This window comes from Staurois parvus, unplaced genomic scaffold (assembly GCF_062004578.1).
Source record: "Staurois parvus isolate SC_StPar_1 unplaced genomic scaffold, SC_StPar_1.0 ptg000147l, whole genome shotgun sequence".
NCBI lineage: Eukaryota > Metazoa > Chordata > Amphibia > Anura > Ranidae > Staurois > Staurois parvus.
In genome coordinates, this window is record NW_028317943.1 from 23,656,684 (window position 1) to 23,676,283 (window position 19,600).

The following is a 19,600-nucleotide window of genomic DNA, read 5'->3' on the forward strand; positions in this document are numbered from 1 at the left end:
AAATCTCTGACTTGGCTATTAAAAATTGATTTAACTGTTATGGCTTCCTCCGTGAGGTCGCTCATTAGCAACTTATACTGTTAAAACAATTGTTGCGCACTACCTCACTCATGCTTACCTGACTAATGCTTAATTGTGTTCCCCTGCATTGAAAATCTACTGTAACATTTTTGCTGCAACAATTATAATTATTGTACCAGAAAATGTTATTAAATTGTTAGTACTGATCTGCTGTATACCTGGAGTATTAAGTAGATTTGTTTTTTTGCTGCTACTCCCAGAAGTCCTCTTCCTTTTTTCTCAGTTTTTTTTATTCTCTTTATTTTATCTTATTTCTCACTTCTATATTTTATCGCACATCTTTTTTACTTGATCTTGAGCCTTTCATTTCAACCTACCACATCTGGTTTCTTACAAAAGGAACTGAGAAATCTTTCCCTTTAATGATGAGCAGTGCAGGCTTGTTAGATAGTGCTTTTTGTCTTGGCCACTCTAGAATGAGATTTAGATCCTATCTTAGTGCACATAATCCATATACCTTTTCTTAGTTCCCCAGTGCTTTGTGAATTCATTTTTATATTGTCTTCTAAACTGTAATTCCACATTCAAAAATAAAAACATTGTAAATATCTTTTAAATCCATTAACACAAAAGTACCAAGTAGTCTTGACTAAACCCAGCCCTACAGATTAAACAAAGCTGCATGTATAGCTATGATCTAATCGTTAAAACATCTTTTTAATAGTGCAAATACACAGCCATGCAGACTGAAATTGTTAGGGTGCTCATGTTTATACACTGAGCAAACATCCCTGGTGCTGGCCTAATTTTTGCGAACAATAACAAATGGGCCTTGCAAATACAATACAATTAGCTATTCATGAGGATGGTCAATCTCATGTTCTGAATCAAGGGCACCCAGAAAGGCAATGAGTGCTGCAAAATCCAGTCCCAATCAACTCAAAGGGCTTGCTTAAACTATACCAGTAAGCTTGGCTAGGCTATTTCTGAACTCCTAGAAAACAATTTGATGATCAACGGCACTAATGAACATACAGAGGTGTTCTAGCCTCCCTGCCAAGGAAGGGGTTGATCATTTTTTTATTTAAACAGAGCATAAGAAGCTTTTAAAGTACCATGCATTTGTCATTGCGCCAACAGGGAAATGTCACAGCAGGTCCCACAGCTCATGAAATATGTTCAAGTGTGCACAGATACAGTGTCTCTTATGCCCTAGCACCAGTTTATATGTAAAAAAAAGAAATCACATGACATGAAGTAAAGCACTTGTATAAACGGGTGTTATCATTCTGTTGTCCCTAATGCAAAATTACATCTAAAAGTGTTTAAATAAATGTATTTGCAACCACCGGGTGGTACCGTGGTGACAACGCAATGGTGCCACGTCCTAACTGAAGGAATCATAAATCTTGGAAATTCAGATATGGACTTTTAAGCACGTACACTTCACACCATAATTTGAGAATTTTTTTAAATCTATTTATTGATAACAATTTATATAAAATACATATTTGGACATATATTAAAAACTTTAACCATTTCAAAGGTGGAATGATGGAATATGCCCCAGACAATTAGTTGGGGTACTCAGTATATGCATTCTTGCCTAAATCCCCTGTAGTTGGAGGAATATACCAAGACTGAATATACTGAGTACCTCAATTAATTGTCTGGGGCATGTTTCATCATTTCACCTTTGAAATGGTTAACATTTTTATTATATGTCCAAATATGTCTTTTATTGTTGTCAATAAATAGATACTTTTTTTTTTTTTTTCAAATTATGGTGTGAAGTGTACATGCCTAAAATGTCCATATCTGAATTTTCAAAGATTTCTGATTCCTGCGTTTAAATGTGTATGGTTAACTTCACAAAAATTCATTAAGAGAATGGCTGCTGTTTTTGAAGCAAAAAATGTCATTCCTTGCACTGAAACTAAGTGCGATGCTTCACCACAAAGCATCAAATTTCAAAAATCAAGCTGGTACATCAGTATTTCATCCACTGACTTGTCCTTATATGTAATCCACCTCAATGATGATACGTGGTACAATTTAAGGCAGGATTACACAGTAATATAAAACTAAAAAGTAAAAAATAACCGTATTTTTTGCTCCATAAGACGCACTTTTTTTCCCCCCAAAGAAGGGGGGAAAATGTAAGTGCGTCTTATGGAGCGAATGTAAAGCAGCCGGTCCGGTATTTCTGCCGCCACCATGTCAGAATATCAGGCCGGCCACTCAGCTCTTCTCTCCTGCAGGACCTTACCTGTTCCTCACTCCAGCGCTGCAGTCTTCCCGTGACGGCTCTGTGACAGCCGGGTGCCCACTGCGCATGCGCGAGAAGTGCTGCGCTTTGTGAATGGTCTGGCGTCTTCTGGGACGCATGACAGGTCCCAGAAGGCTCCGGGCCATTCACAAAGCGCAGCGCTTCTCGCGCATGCGCAGTGGGCACTCGGCTGTCACAGAAGCCGCCGCGGGAGGAAGGAAGGACAACTCCGTGGAAGTGGGAGCGGGTACCTGTCAAATTCAGGTACCCGTTACCCCTCCTTCCCCAAATGTCCGCAGTCTCTGGTAATCTCCTTTACTGTCTGCAGTCTCTGGTCATCCCCTGCACTGTCTGCAGTCTCTGGTCATCTGTACTATGTCCACAGTCTCTGGTCATCCCCTGTACTGTGTCCGCAGTCTCTGGTCATTCCCTGTACTGTGTCCGCAGTCTCTGGTCATCCCCTGTACTGTGTCCGCAGTCTCTGGTCATCTCCTGTACTGTGTCCGCAGTCTCTGGTCATCCCCTGTACTGTGTCCGCAGTCTCTGGTCATCCCCTGTACTGTGTCCGCAGTCTCTGGTCATCTCCTGTACTGTGTCCGCAGTCTCTGGTCATCCCCTGTACTGTGTCCGCAGTCTCTGGTCATCCCCTGTACTGTGTCCGCAGTCTCTGGTCATCCCCTGTACTGTGTCCTCAGTCTCTGGTCATCCCCTGTACTGTCCACAGTCTCTGGTCATCTCCTGTACTGTGTCCGCAGTCTCTGGTCATCTCCTGTACTGTATCCGCAGTCTCTGGTCATCCCCTGTACTGTGTCCGCAGTCTCTGGTCATTCCCTGTACTGTGTCCGCAGTCTCTGGTCATCTCCTGTACTGTCCGCAGTCTCTGGTCATCCCCTGTACTGTGTCCGCAGTCTCTGGTCATACCCTGTACTGTGTCCGCAGTCTCTGGTCATCTCCTGTACTGTGTCCGCAGTCTCTGGTCATCCCCTGTACTGTGTCCGCAGTCTCTGGTCATCCCCTGTACTGTGTCCGCAGTCTCTGGTCATCCCCTGTACTGTGTCCGCAGTCTCTGGTCATCCCCTGTACTGTGTCCACAGTCTCTGGTCATCCCCTGTACTGTGTCCGCAGTCTCTGGTCATCTCCTGTACTGTGTCCGCAGTCTCTGGTCATCTCCTGTACTATGTCCGCAGTCTCTGGTCATCCCCTGTACTGTGTCTACAGTCTCTGGTCATCTCCTGTAATGTGTCTGCAGTCCATTGGTTCAGAATATTTTTTTTCTTGTTTTTCTCCTCTAAAACCTAGGCGCGTCTTATGGTCAGGTGCGTCTTATGGAGCGAAAAATACGGTAGCTAAAAATTCATTCACAACAGCAGCTCAATCATCCTTTGGTTAACCGTACGGTTCCTCACTTTCACTTACTTCTGCACATGTTAGGCTCCCCTGTTTTTCCATTTGCTGCTTTCCAAGGCTGGTCATTATAAAGGGGGGCACAAATCTCACAGTGGGGACCTGCAGTGTGATGCTTGCAAATGCATCGCCCATGGACCTAGATAAAACACAAACATAAAATAAGAACACCCAGTACAAATTAGAACAGGCAGCTCACACAAATTCAGTGATAAAATACAACAAAAAACTATTATTTAGCATAACCGTATAAAACATAATTCTAAAAAAGGAATTTTGGTTATCATGCCTTTCAGGGGTCTGCAAATCCAAACTGCAAAATCATCTGAATAATACTATGAGATACTTCACTTAACATTAAAGTATAACTAAATGCAAAATCTTCTTCTTTTGTTTTGGAAGGAGTGGAGAGGGATTGGAACACCTGTCATTATATTTCTGTCTGGGCACCCATTATGGAGACTTACCCTCTCTATTTGTCCGGTTTTCATCATGACTTAGAGTAAAAGTGAAAGAAAATCACAAACTTTATCCGGCCATACATGGATAGAAAATTGGCCAGGTCAGCAGGGAATGGTCAAATTTCTATACATGTATGGTCAGGTTGGCTATACACAAGTCAATCCATCGATCGATTTGTGTACAGATTGTTTTTCACAAACAATCTGACAGCTGGCTTTGGTTCTCAGCACAAAGCTGAGAGCCAGAGCCAGCTGCACCCGCCCCCTCTTCAGTGAGTGCTGGAGGAGCAGAGTGGAGAGCACTGACTGACAGTCACTGCTCTCCGTTCCAAGCAGAGTGAGAACTGAGCGATCAGCGGTCATGTGATTGCTCAGTTCTTGGTCATAGAGCTGACATGAGACAGCTGAAGCATTACATGGATGCTGCAGCATAGAGACAGGTATGGATATTTATTTTTTTTATAAACCAAGCCTCAACAATCATAGATTAATTGTAGCACAAGAACAGTAGACAATTCGTATTTTCCACACAAGCAAAAATCTGTATTTTTTGGCAATAAAATTAAAACCCCCAGAACATTACATATTTTCCGAAAGCAGAAGTCTGTAGAATAAAAATATAGTAGTTGCAATTTTTTATGTTGCACAATATCAAATGCATATTTTCAGGAAAAAAATATATAATTAATTTTACACACAAAAACAATATAATACCCAGAATTTTGGGAAGATATTAGAGATGTGGTTGCGTTGAGTAAACAGATAACATATATGCCAATCCTTGAAAATAAATGCACCCTTGATATCACAAAAAACAATGGTACCCAAAAATCTAAATAAGCGATGCTTTAAAAGCATTTACTACTCATCCGTTTGGACTTAACCATGAGATGTGGTGCTAGAATTATTGCTCTCAAAGTGGACCACTTTCACTTCACAGCCAGCTGAGGAAAATGGGCACAAGTGGATGGATGCTACAACTACCAACTAAAGAGCTGAAGTAGTTAAGAAACATAAACAAAACTGTTGATTTTCCACTGCTAAATACTCATCAAATGCAGCATGAGCCTACAGTGGGCTTGAACTCACAAAGTGAAGATATCGTATATCATAGAAAATATTTCAAAATATTAACTGTGCCCAAAGAGTACCATGAAAATGTTATCTGGTAATAAATTCTATGTCAAAAATAGCAGGTGTGTAGGTGAACATAGGCACTCCTGTACCTACAGCCTCATAGCTGTGAATCTGCAGTGTAAGATTCAAGGCACTGCTGCATGTAACTACTGTTCTAAGGAGATTTGGAGCAAGATTTTGTGATGTCACTGCTGTGCTTATCACCGTTCTCCTATCTGTATGATCTGGCATGAGGAAGGAACGTCCTGCCTCTACCGGGATGGCTGCCCCCACAGAGATACAGTGTAAAACAAGGCATGATAAGTCAGTAATTGGAAAAGGAACAGTTGGGGGGAGACCACAAGCAATACTGGTTTTTTAGTTATTCGCCCTATGTCTGCATTTTTTTTTTTTTTGGCACAGCTTCAAAAGTTCAGTTCTTCTTTAAAAGGTGAAGTGAAGTTATACACTTTTCATTTCTATGCAGTGTAATGTGTATACATAAGCAGCACATTGCCTGTCATTTGACTGACAGTTTGAATACCAGTATTAATTTGTCAGTGTTATCTATTGATATATGCAGTTTTTATATTGTAAAGGAGGCCTTTTCATCTTTTTGAAGATGCACAGTATTTGCACATTGCCTGAATTTCATTTTCAAACATAAAATGTTTGCTCACATGGGACTGACTGGTTTGGAGGTCCATCAGTCAACAGCGTGTCTCTGCACAGAGCTCTAGGTTTACACTAATACGACTGTCATTCAATATGCTTCAGCGGGGTTCTCGCCATACTCTGTATCTCTGTTTATCATAAGAAGCCTTAGAAGCTTCTCCAGACTTTCGGGATGTTTGATACAGTATCTGCTGAAAAGTGTTACTGTTATGCTTAATATAAAACAAACCAAATGGAACCTTGAAAAGAATACATCCAAATATTTTAAATTAATACATATTAAGTTCTTTGAAGATTACATGAAAGAGGAAGCAAATCCTACAGCATACAAGTGAGTCATTTAGATAGAATTTAACTTCAAATGTTAGCATACAAATTATGTACTGTTCACATTGATTTTTGATCCCAACAACACTCTGTATACTGTTGTATCAGAGATATGTACGGGAAAGTAAAACAACCCTTAGACATTAGAGTATACTTGTGAGTCTTTGTTGAAGTGGCTGCTAACAGCAAATTGTATCCCCAAGGACAATTTTATATTATGTGCATTAATAGATGATGGAAGGGGAGCCTGGGGATCGGTTTTGGATTCAAGAAACCACTCTCTTCGAAACAACAATGCAGAACTGTTTTTTCTTTAATGAAGCTATAATTGTTTTTAGGATAATAGTTTCACTGACTTTTGCTCAAACCATTGTGCCAGAAATATGTGCCTGTATCATCATAACAAAGATATGCTCAAAGTCATATTCTAAAAAAATATATTTTTCTACATGGTTATTAGCCCTTTGTAGATTTCACATACTGGCTTTCTACCTGTGCCAGAAACATCATACTCTCAAAGTAAGAATTACATATATATATATATACACACACACACACATACACACACATATACACACACGCTGCTCAAAAAAATTAAACAAACACTTTGAAAACACATCATATCTCAATGGGGAAAGATGTCATGCTGGATATCTACTGTTTACTGATATGGACTGTGTAATGTGTTAGGAACGTACGGATGCCCCATAGTTTGATGGAAATGAAAATTACCAACCCACAGAGGACTGAATTCAAAGACACCCTGAAAATCAAAGTGAAAAATTGATGCAGCAGGCTAGTCCATTTTGCTGAAATTTCATTGCAGCAACTCAGAATGGTACTCAGTAGTTTGTATGGCCCCTACATGCTTGTATGCATGCCTTACAACATTGGGGCATGATCCTAATGAGACGATGGATGGTGTCCTGGGGTACTTCCTCCCAGATCTGGACCAGGGCATCACTGAGCTCCTGGACAGTCTGAGGTGCAACCTGGGGTCGTAGGATGGACCGAAACATAATATTCCACAGGTGTTCTATTGGATTTAGGTCAGGCGAGCATGGGGGCCATTTAATGGTATTAATTCCTTCATCCTCCAGGAACTGCCTGCATACTCTCACCACATGAGGCCAGGCATTGTCGTGTACCAGGAGGATCCCAGGACCCACTGCACCAGCGTAGGGTCTGACAATGGGTTCAAGGATTTCATCCCGATACCTAATGGCAGTCAGGGTGCCATTGTCTAGCCTGTAGAGGTCCGTGTTTCCCTCCACGGATATGCCTCCCCAGTCCATCACTGACCCACCACCAAAACAGTCATGCTGAACAATGTTACAGGCAGCATAACATTCCCCATTGTTTCTCCAGACCCTTTCACATCTGTCACATGTGCTTAGGGTGAACGCGCTCTCATCTGTGAAAAGCACAGGTCGCCAGTGGCGGACCTGCCAATTCTAGTGTTCAATGGCAAACGCCAATCCAACTCTATGGTGCCAGGCAGTGAGTACAGGGCCCACTAGAGGACATCGGGCCCTCAGGCCACCCTCATGAAGTCTGTTTCTGATTGTTTGGTTAGAGACATTCACACCAGTGACCTGCTGGAGGTCATTTTGTAGGGCTCTGGCAGTGCTCATCCTGTTCCTCCTTGCACAAAGAAGCAGATACAGGTCCTGCTGATGGGTTAAAGACCATCAATGGCCCTGTCCAGCTCTCTTAGAGTACCTTCCTGTCTCCTGGAATCTCCTCCATGCTCTTGAGACTGTGCTGGGAGACACAGCAAAGCTTCTGGCAATGGCACGTATTGTGCCATCCTGGAGGAGTTGGACTGCCTGTGCAACCTCTGTAGGGTCCAGGTATCGCCTCATGCTACCAGTAGTGCCACTGACCCTAGCCAAATGCAAAACTACTGAAAAAGAGTAATAAAAGATGAATAGGAAACAAATGTCAGTGGTTGCCCATCTAGTGCACCTGTTGTTAGTTTCATTAACACCAAAGCAGCTGAAACAGATTAACAACCCCCTCTGCTACTTAACTGACCAGATCAATATCCCAGGAGTTTAATTGACTTGATGCTACACTCTGATTAAAAAGCGTTCCTTTAATTTTTTTGAGCAGTGTATATAGCAGCCGAAACGCAGCTGGAAATTGAATTATCGGCAGTTTGCAGATAGAAAAAAAAAAGTGCTGATGATGGTGCCGACAACAGCTTCTCTGTTTTTATTATAAAAGAAATGTGTCAAAGCAACTCACGTGCAAAGTCACGTCCCATAGACTTTCATGCAAAGTCGCATTCCATAAACTTTCATACGCTCCCTAGTGACTTCAATGCAAAAATGCTCCCTAGTGACTTCAATGCAAAATTCCGTCCCCATAGACTTCACTACATAATCACCCCCTAGTGACTTCAATACAAAATTGCGCCCCATATATTTCAATGCAAAAATGCTCCCTAGTGACTTTAATGCAAAATGTTATTAATTTCATTTCAGTGCACCACTAGCCAAGACATGGACCAAGCCAGCTCCACTTCAATTAGCACATGTGTAGGCAGACTAGGAATAATGACTTTATTTTGAATTACCTGGCCTGCATTCTATCTGTGGGTCAGAATCACAAACAGTATTGAAGCCACGATAGCTAGGTAAAAGACTAAAAAGCTAAGCTTATCTAGAGAGGGTAAAATAAGTATTGAACACGTCACCATTTTTCTCAGTAAATATTTTTCAAAAGGTTCTATGGAGATTACATTTTTACCACACGTCGGTAACAACCCATGCAATCCATACATGCAAAGAAACAAAAACAAATAAGTTCAGAAATTAAGGTATGTGTAATAAAATGGAATGACATGGGGAAAAAATACAGAACAAGCTAACTGAACTTTATTTAATACTTCGCACAAAATCCTTTGTTAGTAATGACAGCTTCAAGACACCTCTTGTATGGAGAAACTAGTCACATGCATTGCTCAGGTGTGATTTTGGTTCATTCTTACAAACAAAGTCTTCAAATCTTCCGAGGGCCTCTTCTATGAACTCTGATCTTAGTTCTTTCCATAGCTTTTCTATTGGATTCAAGTCAGGTGATTGGCTGAGTCATTCTAGCAGGTTTATTTTCTTTCTTTGAAACCAGTTGAGTTTCCTTAGCTTTGTGTTTAGGATCATTGTCTTGCTGAAATGTCCACCCTCGTTTCATCCTCATCATCCTAGTAAATGGCAGCATATTATTATCAAGAATGTCTTCAAACATTTTTCCATTCATCCTTCAACGATATGAAGGTTGCCAGTGCCGTATGCTGAAAACCAACCCCACACCATGATGTTCCCACCTCCAGACTTCACTGTTGGTATAGTGTATTTGGGGTGATGTGCAGTGCCATTTGACCTCCAAACATGGTGTGTATTATGGCATACAAAGAGTTCAATTTTGGTCTCATCTGACCAGACTATATTCTCCCAGTTTTTCACAGACTTGTCTGAATGTTGTGCAGCAAACTTTAGACGAGCTTCAACATGCTTTTTCTTCAGCAATGGAGTCTTATGTGGTGAGTGTGCATACAGGCCATGGAAGTTGAGTGCATTACTTATTGTTTTCTTTGAAACAATTGTACCTGCTAATTCCAGTTCTTTCTGGAGCTCTCCAAAAGTGGTCATTGGCTGTTTTTACTCTTTTAATTCTTTTCACTCCTCTGTCAGAAATCATGCGAGGAGCACCTGGTCGTTTATGGTGAAATGATGTTGTTCCACCTCCGGGCTCTTTGCTTTTACCCATAATGAGATGTTTCTTGTGAGAAACCTTGGTAATAAGACACCTTTTTATAGGCCATCAGTTGAGACTGAACCAGTTGATATTAATTTGCACTGACAAGGGGCAAGATTGTGTTCTAATTACTGATATATTTCAGCTGGTGTCTTGGCTTTCCATGCCTTTTTGCACCTCCCTTTTTTTATGTGTTCAATACTTTTTCCCTGTGTCATTCCATTTTATTACAGATAACTTAATATCTGAACTTATTTGTTTTGGTTTCTTTGTATGTATGGATTGCATGGGTTGTTACCGACGTGGTGAAAGTTTCAGGCCAATAACACCTTTAGAAATCTATTTACTAAGAAAAAAATGGTGACATGCTCAATACTTATTTCACCCACTGTATATATACACCCACACATGATCAGCCATAACTTTATGACCACCTGCCTAATTTTGAATAGGTCATCCTTTTGCTGTAGAAATGTTTACATGTTATGTGCAATTAAACCATGGCAACATCTAATGTTTGTGCAGTATTATGTTCAGCAGACTGTGTTCTTCTATTGTTGTGACTTAGATGAGGTTCAGAGCACATTTTATGCCCAATTCATGCAAAACTCCACGTAATCCCAAGGGGTTCACATACTTATCCTTGCAACTGTATGTTGTGGTATCTGGCACCACACAGTCATTAGCAAATTCTTTAAATCAGTAGCAGATTTTTTAAGTCCTGCAAGATTGGATTTGTTTTTTAGCACATCCCACAGATGCTCAAATGGATGGAGATCTGGAGAGTGTGGAGGTCAAGTCAATATGTCAAACTCGGTGTTCCTCAAACCAACCTTGAACTATTTTTGCAGTGTGGAAAGGCACAGTGTTCTGCTGAAAGAGACCACTGCCATCAAGGAATACCGTTTTCATGAAGTGGTGTACTTTGGCAGCAACATTGTTTAGGTAGGTGATACGTGTCAAAGTAACATCCACATGAATGCAGGACCAAGGTTTCCCAGCAAGACATTATCCAAACATCACACTGCCCCTGCTGGCTTGTCTTCTTCTCATACTGTATCCTGGTACCACCTCTTTCCCAGGTAAGCAATGCACACGCACCCAGTTATCTACATGATGTAAAATAAATCGTGATTCATCAGAGCAGGCCAGCTTCTTCCATTACTCTGTGGTCCAGTTGTGATGCTCACATGCCCATTGCACATGCCCACTTATGGCTTTGGACATGGGTCAGCATGTGCACTCTGAACGGTCTGCGGCTACGCAGCCCCATACACAACAAACAGCGATACCCTTTTTTTCTGCTTTCAACACATCAACTTCAGAGATAACATGTTCACTTGCTGCCTAATGTATCGTACTGATTTTCCGATACATTGTACTACTGAAAGTGGTAGTAAACAGTGTGTGCAAAAAAATTAAATTGGTTCCCCTGCAGGGGGAATGCACCACATACTAGTACATTATGACATACCTGTGAAACTGATCCCTCCAGTGGTGCCCTGTCACTGCTCACAGGGAATCCATCTTCACCTAGTCTTCCTTATGGGTTTTCCAGCTCTGGCCCCTTGAATGGCTGAGTAATGATGATGTCACGGCCATGGCCCAGCTCTCTCATTGGACGGCATGAGAGTGCAGTGCGTATGGGCTGGTGACATCACCGACTTTTTCACATGTGCTGTAAATATCTCTTAAATGGTGCATGTTTAGGAGATATTTATGGTACCTACAGGTACAGCCTTATTATAGCCTTACCTGTAGGTACAAAGCAAAAAAGGGAGCATACTCCCACTTTAACCTGCCAGTGGTCATAAGATTATGGCTGATAGTAGTATATAACATTATCAAACATTGATAAATAAATCATTATTTTTTTTTTTTTTTTTTTTTTACATTTGTATGTAAGTATGCATTTTTCAATTAACCATTTGCCTACCGGGTACTTATACCCCCTTCCTTACCAGGCCAATTTTCAGCTTTCAGCGCTGCCGCACTTTGATTGACAATTGCGCGGTCATGCAACATTGTACCCATATGAAATTTTGATCATTTTTTTCTCACAAATAGAGCTTTCTTTTGGTGGTATTTACTCCCCGCTGGGCGCTTTACTTTTTGCGCTATAAATAAAAAAATTGCAAAAAATTTGAAAAAAAAAAAATTTCTTTGTTTCTATTATAAAATTTTTCAAACAGGTATTTTTTCTCCTTCACTGATGTGCGTTGATGAGGCAGCACTGATGGGCACTGATAGGCAGCACTGATGGGCACTGATAGGCAGCACTAAAGGGCACTGATAGGCAGTACTAATGAGGTGGCACAGATAGGCGGCACTGATAGACAGCACTAATGAGGTGTCACGGATAGGCGGCACTAATATGTAGCACTGATAGGCGGCACTGATAGGTGACACTGATGATGGGTACTGATAGACGGCACTGACTGGCATCACTGCTGGGCACTGACTGGCGGCACTGACTGGCACAACCCCTGGGCACTGACTGGCAGCACTGCTGGGCTGCACTGGTGGGTGGCACTGGTGGGCAGCACTGGTGGGTGGGCACAGGTGGGTGGGAACAGGTGGGCACAGGTGGGTGGGCACAGGTGGGTGGCACTTCTGGGCACAGGTAGGTGGCACTTCTGGGCACAGGTGTGTGACACTGCAGAGTGGCACAGGTGGGTGCACTGCTGGGCACAGGTGGGTGATCTGCTGGGCACAGGTGGGCGGAGCTAGTGGGCGCACTGCTGGGCACAGGTGGGCGAAACTTGCGGGTGGCACTGCTGGGCACCGATCATCAGGGCACTGATCATCAGTGTCCTGATGATCGGTGCCGATCCCCGCTGTGACAACTGCCGGTTCTCGGCAGTACTTTCCTCACGATCTGACAGCGTGAGGAAAGTGCAGCCGAGAACCGACACTTGCATTTCCCTGTGATCAGCGTGTCATTGGACACCGCTGATCACGTGGTAAAAGGCCGCTGGGATCGGCCTTTTACCACATCACGTGATCAGCTGTGTCCGTAGGACACAGCGATCACGGAGATCGCCGGGAGAGCGCGTTCTGGGGGGACGTCATATGACGTCCACCCAGAACTGGCCGGCCGCAGTGAAGCCGTCATTCGGCTATCTGCGGTCGGCAACTAGTTAATGATAGCCATGTAACTAGCATTTTACAGAAGGAGCAGACTCCATATTTCTCTCAGTACAGGTTTCCATTGCTAGGATTAGCTACACAGGTGGCTAAATATTTTTTGCTAAAGAGTCTGAGCTACTTTTACGCAGTAGGGTAATTAGGGGATTATTTAGTAAACCATCCTTTATAAAGAATTGTGTAGGTTGTAGACAATTGCACTGTCACAAAAGTGTATCATGGGAATTATACAGTAAATGTATTTTCTAATAATACTATTTCCATTTTCTATTTAAAAAAATTACATTCTGGATTAATTCTGGCAATTTCTGTGAACAGAAAATCTTAAAATAAGCTGTTCTGTACAAGGACATTTAATAGTAATTGGATTGAAAAAAAACTCTGTAAAAGGACACACTGATTGCTAGTATTATCGCTTTCCGAGTGTATGTTTAGCTCAATACTCCATTTGTTTCTATTATACTTGGAAACAAAAGGAAAACCAAACCATAAGCAGTTATGTACTGCCAATCACTGGCCTGCCCCTAGTGCTCTGTGACTGTAACTTGTCTTCTAGCTTTCCACATACCTACAAATGTCCTCTTATGTACACATGAATATCTTGCTAAGTGATAATATACAAGCTGCTGTGAGAAATTTCATATTTGCTGAACCCTGCATGAACTCACTTATTCAATGAACATTGAAGAGTGGAAGTTCCTTTAGAGCATGGTACCAAATAATTCTCTAGTTCACATGACATTCCTTTGAGTTTAGGGGAAATGCCTCGCTTCTCATTCCACTAGACAAACCTCTTGATTCCTTGACTGCAACTTTTTTTTCTTGACAGAATTTAGTAGTCAGGAACTCACATGTACTGCTCATAGTTGGATCACCCCACATTACATTATTTTAGAACAGATTCAGTTTACAGGTACAGTTGTGTTCAAAATAATAGCAGTCAGACATCACTAACCTGATCAATCACTGTTTTTGGTAGAAATAATATTTCTACATGGCAAATAATTTACTAGCAGGTGTAGTAGAGTAATAGAAATCCAACAGACCCAACAGTCATGACATGCATGCTGCTGATTCTGTGTAATTGAATCACTAATTGAAAGGGGCGTGTTCAAAATAATAGCAGTGTGGAGTTCTATTAGTGAGGTCATTCATTCTTTGAAAAACAGGTGGCAATTATTGCCCTTATTTAAGGAAGGAAGGCAGCAAATGTTGTACATGCTGGTTACAGTGCATTTCTCTCTGAAACTCTGAGGAAAATGGGTCGTTCCAGACATTGTTCAGAAAAACAGCGTACCTTGATTAAAAAGTTGATTGGAGAGGGGTAAACATATAAAGAAGTGCAGAAAATGATAGGCTGCTCAGCTAAAATGATCGCAAATGCTTTAAAAAGACAACCAAAACCTGAAAGAAGTGGAAGAAAGCGAAAAACTACCATTCGAATGGAGAGAAGAACAGCCAAAATGGAAAGGACTCGGCCAATAATCAGCTCCAGGAAGATCAAAGAAGGTCTAAAGTTACCTGTGAGTACTGTTACAATTAGAAGACGCCTATGTGAAGCCAAGCTATCTGCAAGAAGCCCCCCGCAAAGTCCCACTGTTGAAAAAAAGACATGTGCTGAAGAGGTTACAATTTGCCAAAGAGCACATTGACTGGCCTAAAGAGAAATGGCGCAACATTTTGTGGACTGATGAAAGTAAGATTGTTCTTTTTGGGTCTAGTGGCCGGAGACAGTTTGTCAGACGACCCCCAAACACTGAATTCAAGCCACAGTACACTGTGAAGACAGTGAAGCATGGTTGCGCAAGCATCATGATATGGGGATGTTTCTCATACTACGGTGTTGGGCCTATTTATCGCATACCAGGGATCATGGATCAGATTGAATACATCAGAATACTTGAAGAGGTCATGCTGCCTTATGCTGAAGAGGAAATGCCCCTGAAATGGGTGTTCCAACAAGACAACGACCCCAAACACACCAGTAAACGTGCAACATCTTTGTTCCAGACCAACAAGATTGACGTTATGGAGTGGCCAGCCCAATCCCCGGATCTTAATCCAATAGAAAACTTGTGGGGTGACATCAAAAATGCAGTTTCTGAGGCAAAACCAAGAAATAGAGAAGAACTGTGGAATGTAGTCCAATCATCCTGGGCTGGAATACCTGTTCACAGGTGCCAGAAGTTGGTTGACTCCATGCAACACAGATGTACAGCAGTTCTCAGAAACAGTGCTTATACAACTAAATATTAATGAAGTGATTCAAAGGAAAGCAAAATCTTCAAACATTTTTCAGTTTATATAGTGAATATTTGAGTTTGTAAAGAAGAATACAAACACTGCTATTTTTTTGAACAGTCTAATATTCACTTTTCTTCAATTTTGTTAGAGGAACAACACAAATTTGATATATTTTTCTTCGTGTTTTGATTTGGAATAGAATGTGTAGTGTTCCCAATGCATTTGTGTGTATGGAAATAAAAGCTATTAGAAGGATTTTGAGCTTTATTCACTTTTTTTGAACACGCTGCTATTATTTTGAACACAACTGTAAAATCATTCAGTGAAATGCACTTATCTATCTGATCAATTGATCAAAGTGACATTCACCCTACAATTATACAATGTACAAAAATCAGCCACATACTACCTCTGGTTTACCACTGCACTCAGCCCCCCTGGTGTCACTCAGCCCCCCTCACGCTCAACATCCTGTGACTGACAAGATAAGGGCAAAAAGGGAGTACACTGATGCAGTTTAAGAGTAAGACTCTGCAAGTGTCTGTTATTGTGATGGGCATTTATTACAGTGAGCGATTTCGTTATCATAAGCCCCCCTACCGCTTTGTAAGTGTAATGAAAAGCTGACTGCAGACTGAAATGCAGAATACCATAAAGAAAAGATAAGTGCACAAATCTATATATAAAAATTGTGGGTGTGTTATCTTCACTAGTCAGCATACATTTGATATGTTTATTGTAGCAGCATATTTCCACTTTATTAATACAATAAATAATTTGCGCTAATAAATATATATATATATATATATATATATATATATAAATAATAAAAAAGTTCAAATCATAAGTCCAAAATAAGAATGCCAATACTACAAAAAAAAAAAAAAAAAAGTGCAAAAAAAAAACTTTTGTGCAAAAAAATGTCTAAATATGAAAAAACACCACCAAAAAACCTTGATAATATGATAGCAGGTCATCCATAGATATATCTTCAGGAAACGAAATTCTGCAGAACACCGATCATAGATCAAATAACAAAATGAAAGAAGCTTTTCAAATTATCGGAAATCCACTTCTCCAAAAGAAAGAAACCACCATCAATCGTATCCAAGAGGGAAGATGCCAGGCAGTCGAGAAAAACAGAGAGACTTCATGGTGCAATATTATAAAAGCCAATTCCTTTATTAGGTACTCATTGCACTTACTCAGGAGGTGTCCCAGCCGACACCAGCATCAACAGCATAGCAGCAATCACATAAAACGAGCCTAGCTACTCAGCACATGCGCAGTAGCTTGCAGCCAAACGTAATGACGTCACATCAATCAAGCTCCGCCCTACGCGTTTCGTCATTGACGTCCTCACGGAGCGGCTTCACGATGACGAAACGCGTAGGGCGGAGCTTGATTGATGTGACGTCATTACGTTTGGCTGCAAGCTACTGCGCATGTGCTGAGTAGCTAGGCTCGTTTTATGTGATTGCTGCTATGCTGTTGTTGCTGGTGTCGGCTGGGACACCTCCTGAGTAAGTGCAATGAGTACCTAATAAAGGAATTGGCTTTTATAATATTGCACCATGAAGTCTTTCTGTTTTTCTCGAGTGCCTGGCATCTTCCCTCTTGGATACGATTGATGGTGGTTTCTTTCTTTTGGAGAAGTGGATTTCCGATAATTTGAAAAGCTTCTTTCATTTTGTTATTTGATCTATGATCGGTGTTCTGCAGAATTTCGTTTCCTGAAGATATATCTATGGATGACCTGCCATCATATTATCAAGGTTTTTTGGTGGTGTTTTTTCATATTTAGACATTTTTGTGCACAAAAGTTTTTTTTTGCACATTTTTTTTTTTTTTTTTTGTAGTATTGGCATTCTTATTTTGGACTTATGATTTGAACTTTTTTATTATTTATATATATATATATATATATATATATATATATATATTTACTAGCGCAAATTATTTATTGTATTAATTGTTACACTTTATTTATGGTGATTTTTTGCAGCTGGTACACTATAAGTGAGTTATATAATTTTTATTTTTGCCATAGGCGCTATTATTTATTTTCTATATTTCCACTTTAACCTGAGTTTTACTGAAACCTTCTTTCTGACATGTTGCCAGCAGTAATAGCACCACGTTGCCACTTCTGGATTCTAGCTGAAATGCTGCAGAATAACAATCATTAGTGAAGGAGCACTGATTGAGTAAAATCTCACTGGTTGGGCCAGGAAGTGAGCAAAGCCATAGAGAGTCTGTAACTGCTAATTTGTGACGATTGACAGGTGTGCTAGTATGAAAGGCACCAGATTCAAAGTATGGTTCCATTCATTCCGGGAAATTTAAAGGGAGGTGCTAAGAACCTAGTAACACCTGTCCTGTTTGAAGTGCTCTGTCAGATGGCCAGCCAGGGGTTTGTGAAAACAGGTGGCTGAGACACAGTTTTTACAACCCCCAAGCCACTCGAACTGTCTCAATACACCTGTATATGGGGCTGTACAAATGGCGCAGTACCACCTGTCAAACTCGCTCATTTATTTTAATGGGGTAGTGTGGCATTGTAGGGCTAAATCAGGCAGCGGGGAGGCGTTATAACGCCTCCTAACAGTGTGTTAATGTCCTCTGAAAAGCAATCTGAACATGGATTCTATGCATGAAGGTAAAAAAACCTGCAGAAGCCCCCCCCCCCAATACCTGAGCCCCATCATGAACCAGCGCTGTGCACGAGCGTCTTGACTCCCCTTCCTCATTGGCTTAGACAGCAGTGGGAGACATTGACTTCTACTCCTGTCAATCACAGCCAGTGAGCTAATGAGGAGAATGAGGGGGCAGAGCCAAGCCACAGCTCTGTGTGTGAAGGGACACGCAGAGCAGTGGCTTAAGAGCAAGCCTGCTTGGGTGCCCCCATAGCAAGCTGCTTGCTCTGAGGGGCACTTGGCAGGGGGGCAGGAGTGCCAATGGGGGACCCGAGTAAAGAAGGATTGGGGCTGCTCAGAGCAGGTAATTATGACATGTTTGTTTATTTTTTAAACTTGCCTTTAATATCGCTTTAATGGAGTAGTGCAGCAATGTGGGGTTAAATCAGACAGTGGGGAGTCATAACGCCTCCTCACCGGCTGTCAAATGCCCTCTAAAAAGTGATCTGAACATGGACTGCTTTCCAGAGGGAACTGCACCTTAGGTTTAGCTCTAAGGCCAATAAAGTTTAACTCTAGGTAAATTACTAGATACAAAGATAAAATGCAAAGTGTGCCCTGAAAGGCACCTGTGCTGATCAAGTGACCTCCTGTGTTCGCAATACAGACAGCCCCTCGGCACGGGACCTGGAAGCCAGTGAAGTTCACTGTAGTAGCCTACTACAGGGATTTCCAGCTTCCACTGGGATTCCTCAGGTATGGCACGTACATACTTACAATGGTCAAGCTGGAAATAATTTCAAAATTGCCATATCTCTAGTTGATCTTTAACAAACTCTAAATATAATTAGTAAAAGAATGGCAGCGTGCACATTAGTCACTATATAGGTAAGATGTGGGACTGATTAGAAAAAAGCAGAGAAGAAAAAAAAGATGTTCCTTTTTGAGCCTACAGCTACTTTCTGGATAACAGCCACCACTTTTCAGTTGCAATTAGAGAAAGCAATTTATCACCTAATCGCATAAAAGGGCTTAGAACCTTAACTACCATTAACCAGCAATTCTACTTATCTGCAGAATCAGAATATTAGAATAATTCCTGAAGCAGTATTTAGAAAGATTACACATGCACTGCTTTAATTCAGTGAATGCTATGAAGAAAAAAAATGTGATGCTGTTAAATTCTTAAAGGGTTGGTTACAAATGGGACTGCTTTGCGGAGCCACAATGGCTGATCTAATATATTTCAAGTGGTTTAAGATTTCACGTATAATCAGTGAAAGTTGTAAACGTGTCAGATAATGGTTTTTATTTTAGATAGAACACACATGGTTGTGGGAATATGATACAAACATTAATATCAGATTATTCAGGATCAAAGCACCATTCACTGTTTGGATAAAACCCCATTATACCTCTACACGATATAAATGTACCAATAACATACGTGTCAGAGCAAAGAAAAAATCCTAATTACCATAAATGACCAGCAACAGACCACAGGCTGGTCGTATCTTCGTATCTAGAACTTTTTTTCATGC

The 19,600-nt window shown here is 41.1% G+C and overlaps 1 protein-coding gene across 1 annotated transcript in view; it reads right to left on the reverse strand.

Annotated features, from left to right (window-relative positions):
• Nucleotides 1-19,600, reverse strand: part of NTN4 (netrin 4) — a 173,864-nt gene that overhangs the window by 68,165 nt on the left and 86,099 nt on the right. Inside the window, exon 4 of the mRNA XM_089674130.1 lies at nt 3,707-3,833. Within this exon, the coding sequence (XP_089530256.1) occupies nt 3,707-3,833 (127 nt within the window). The remainder of the gene's footprint in view (nt 1-3,706; nt 3,834-19,600) is intronic.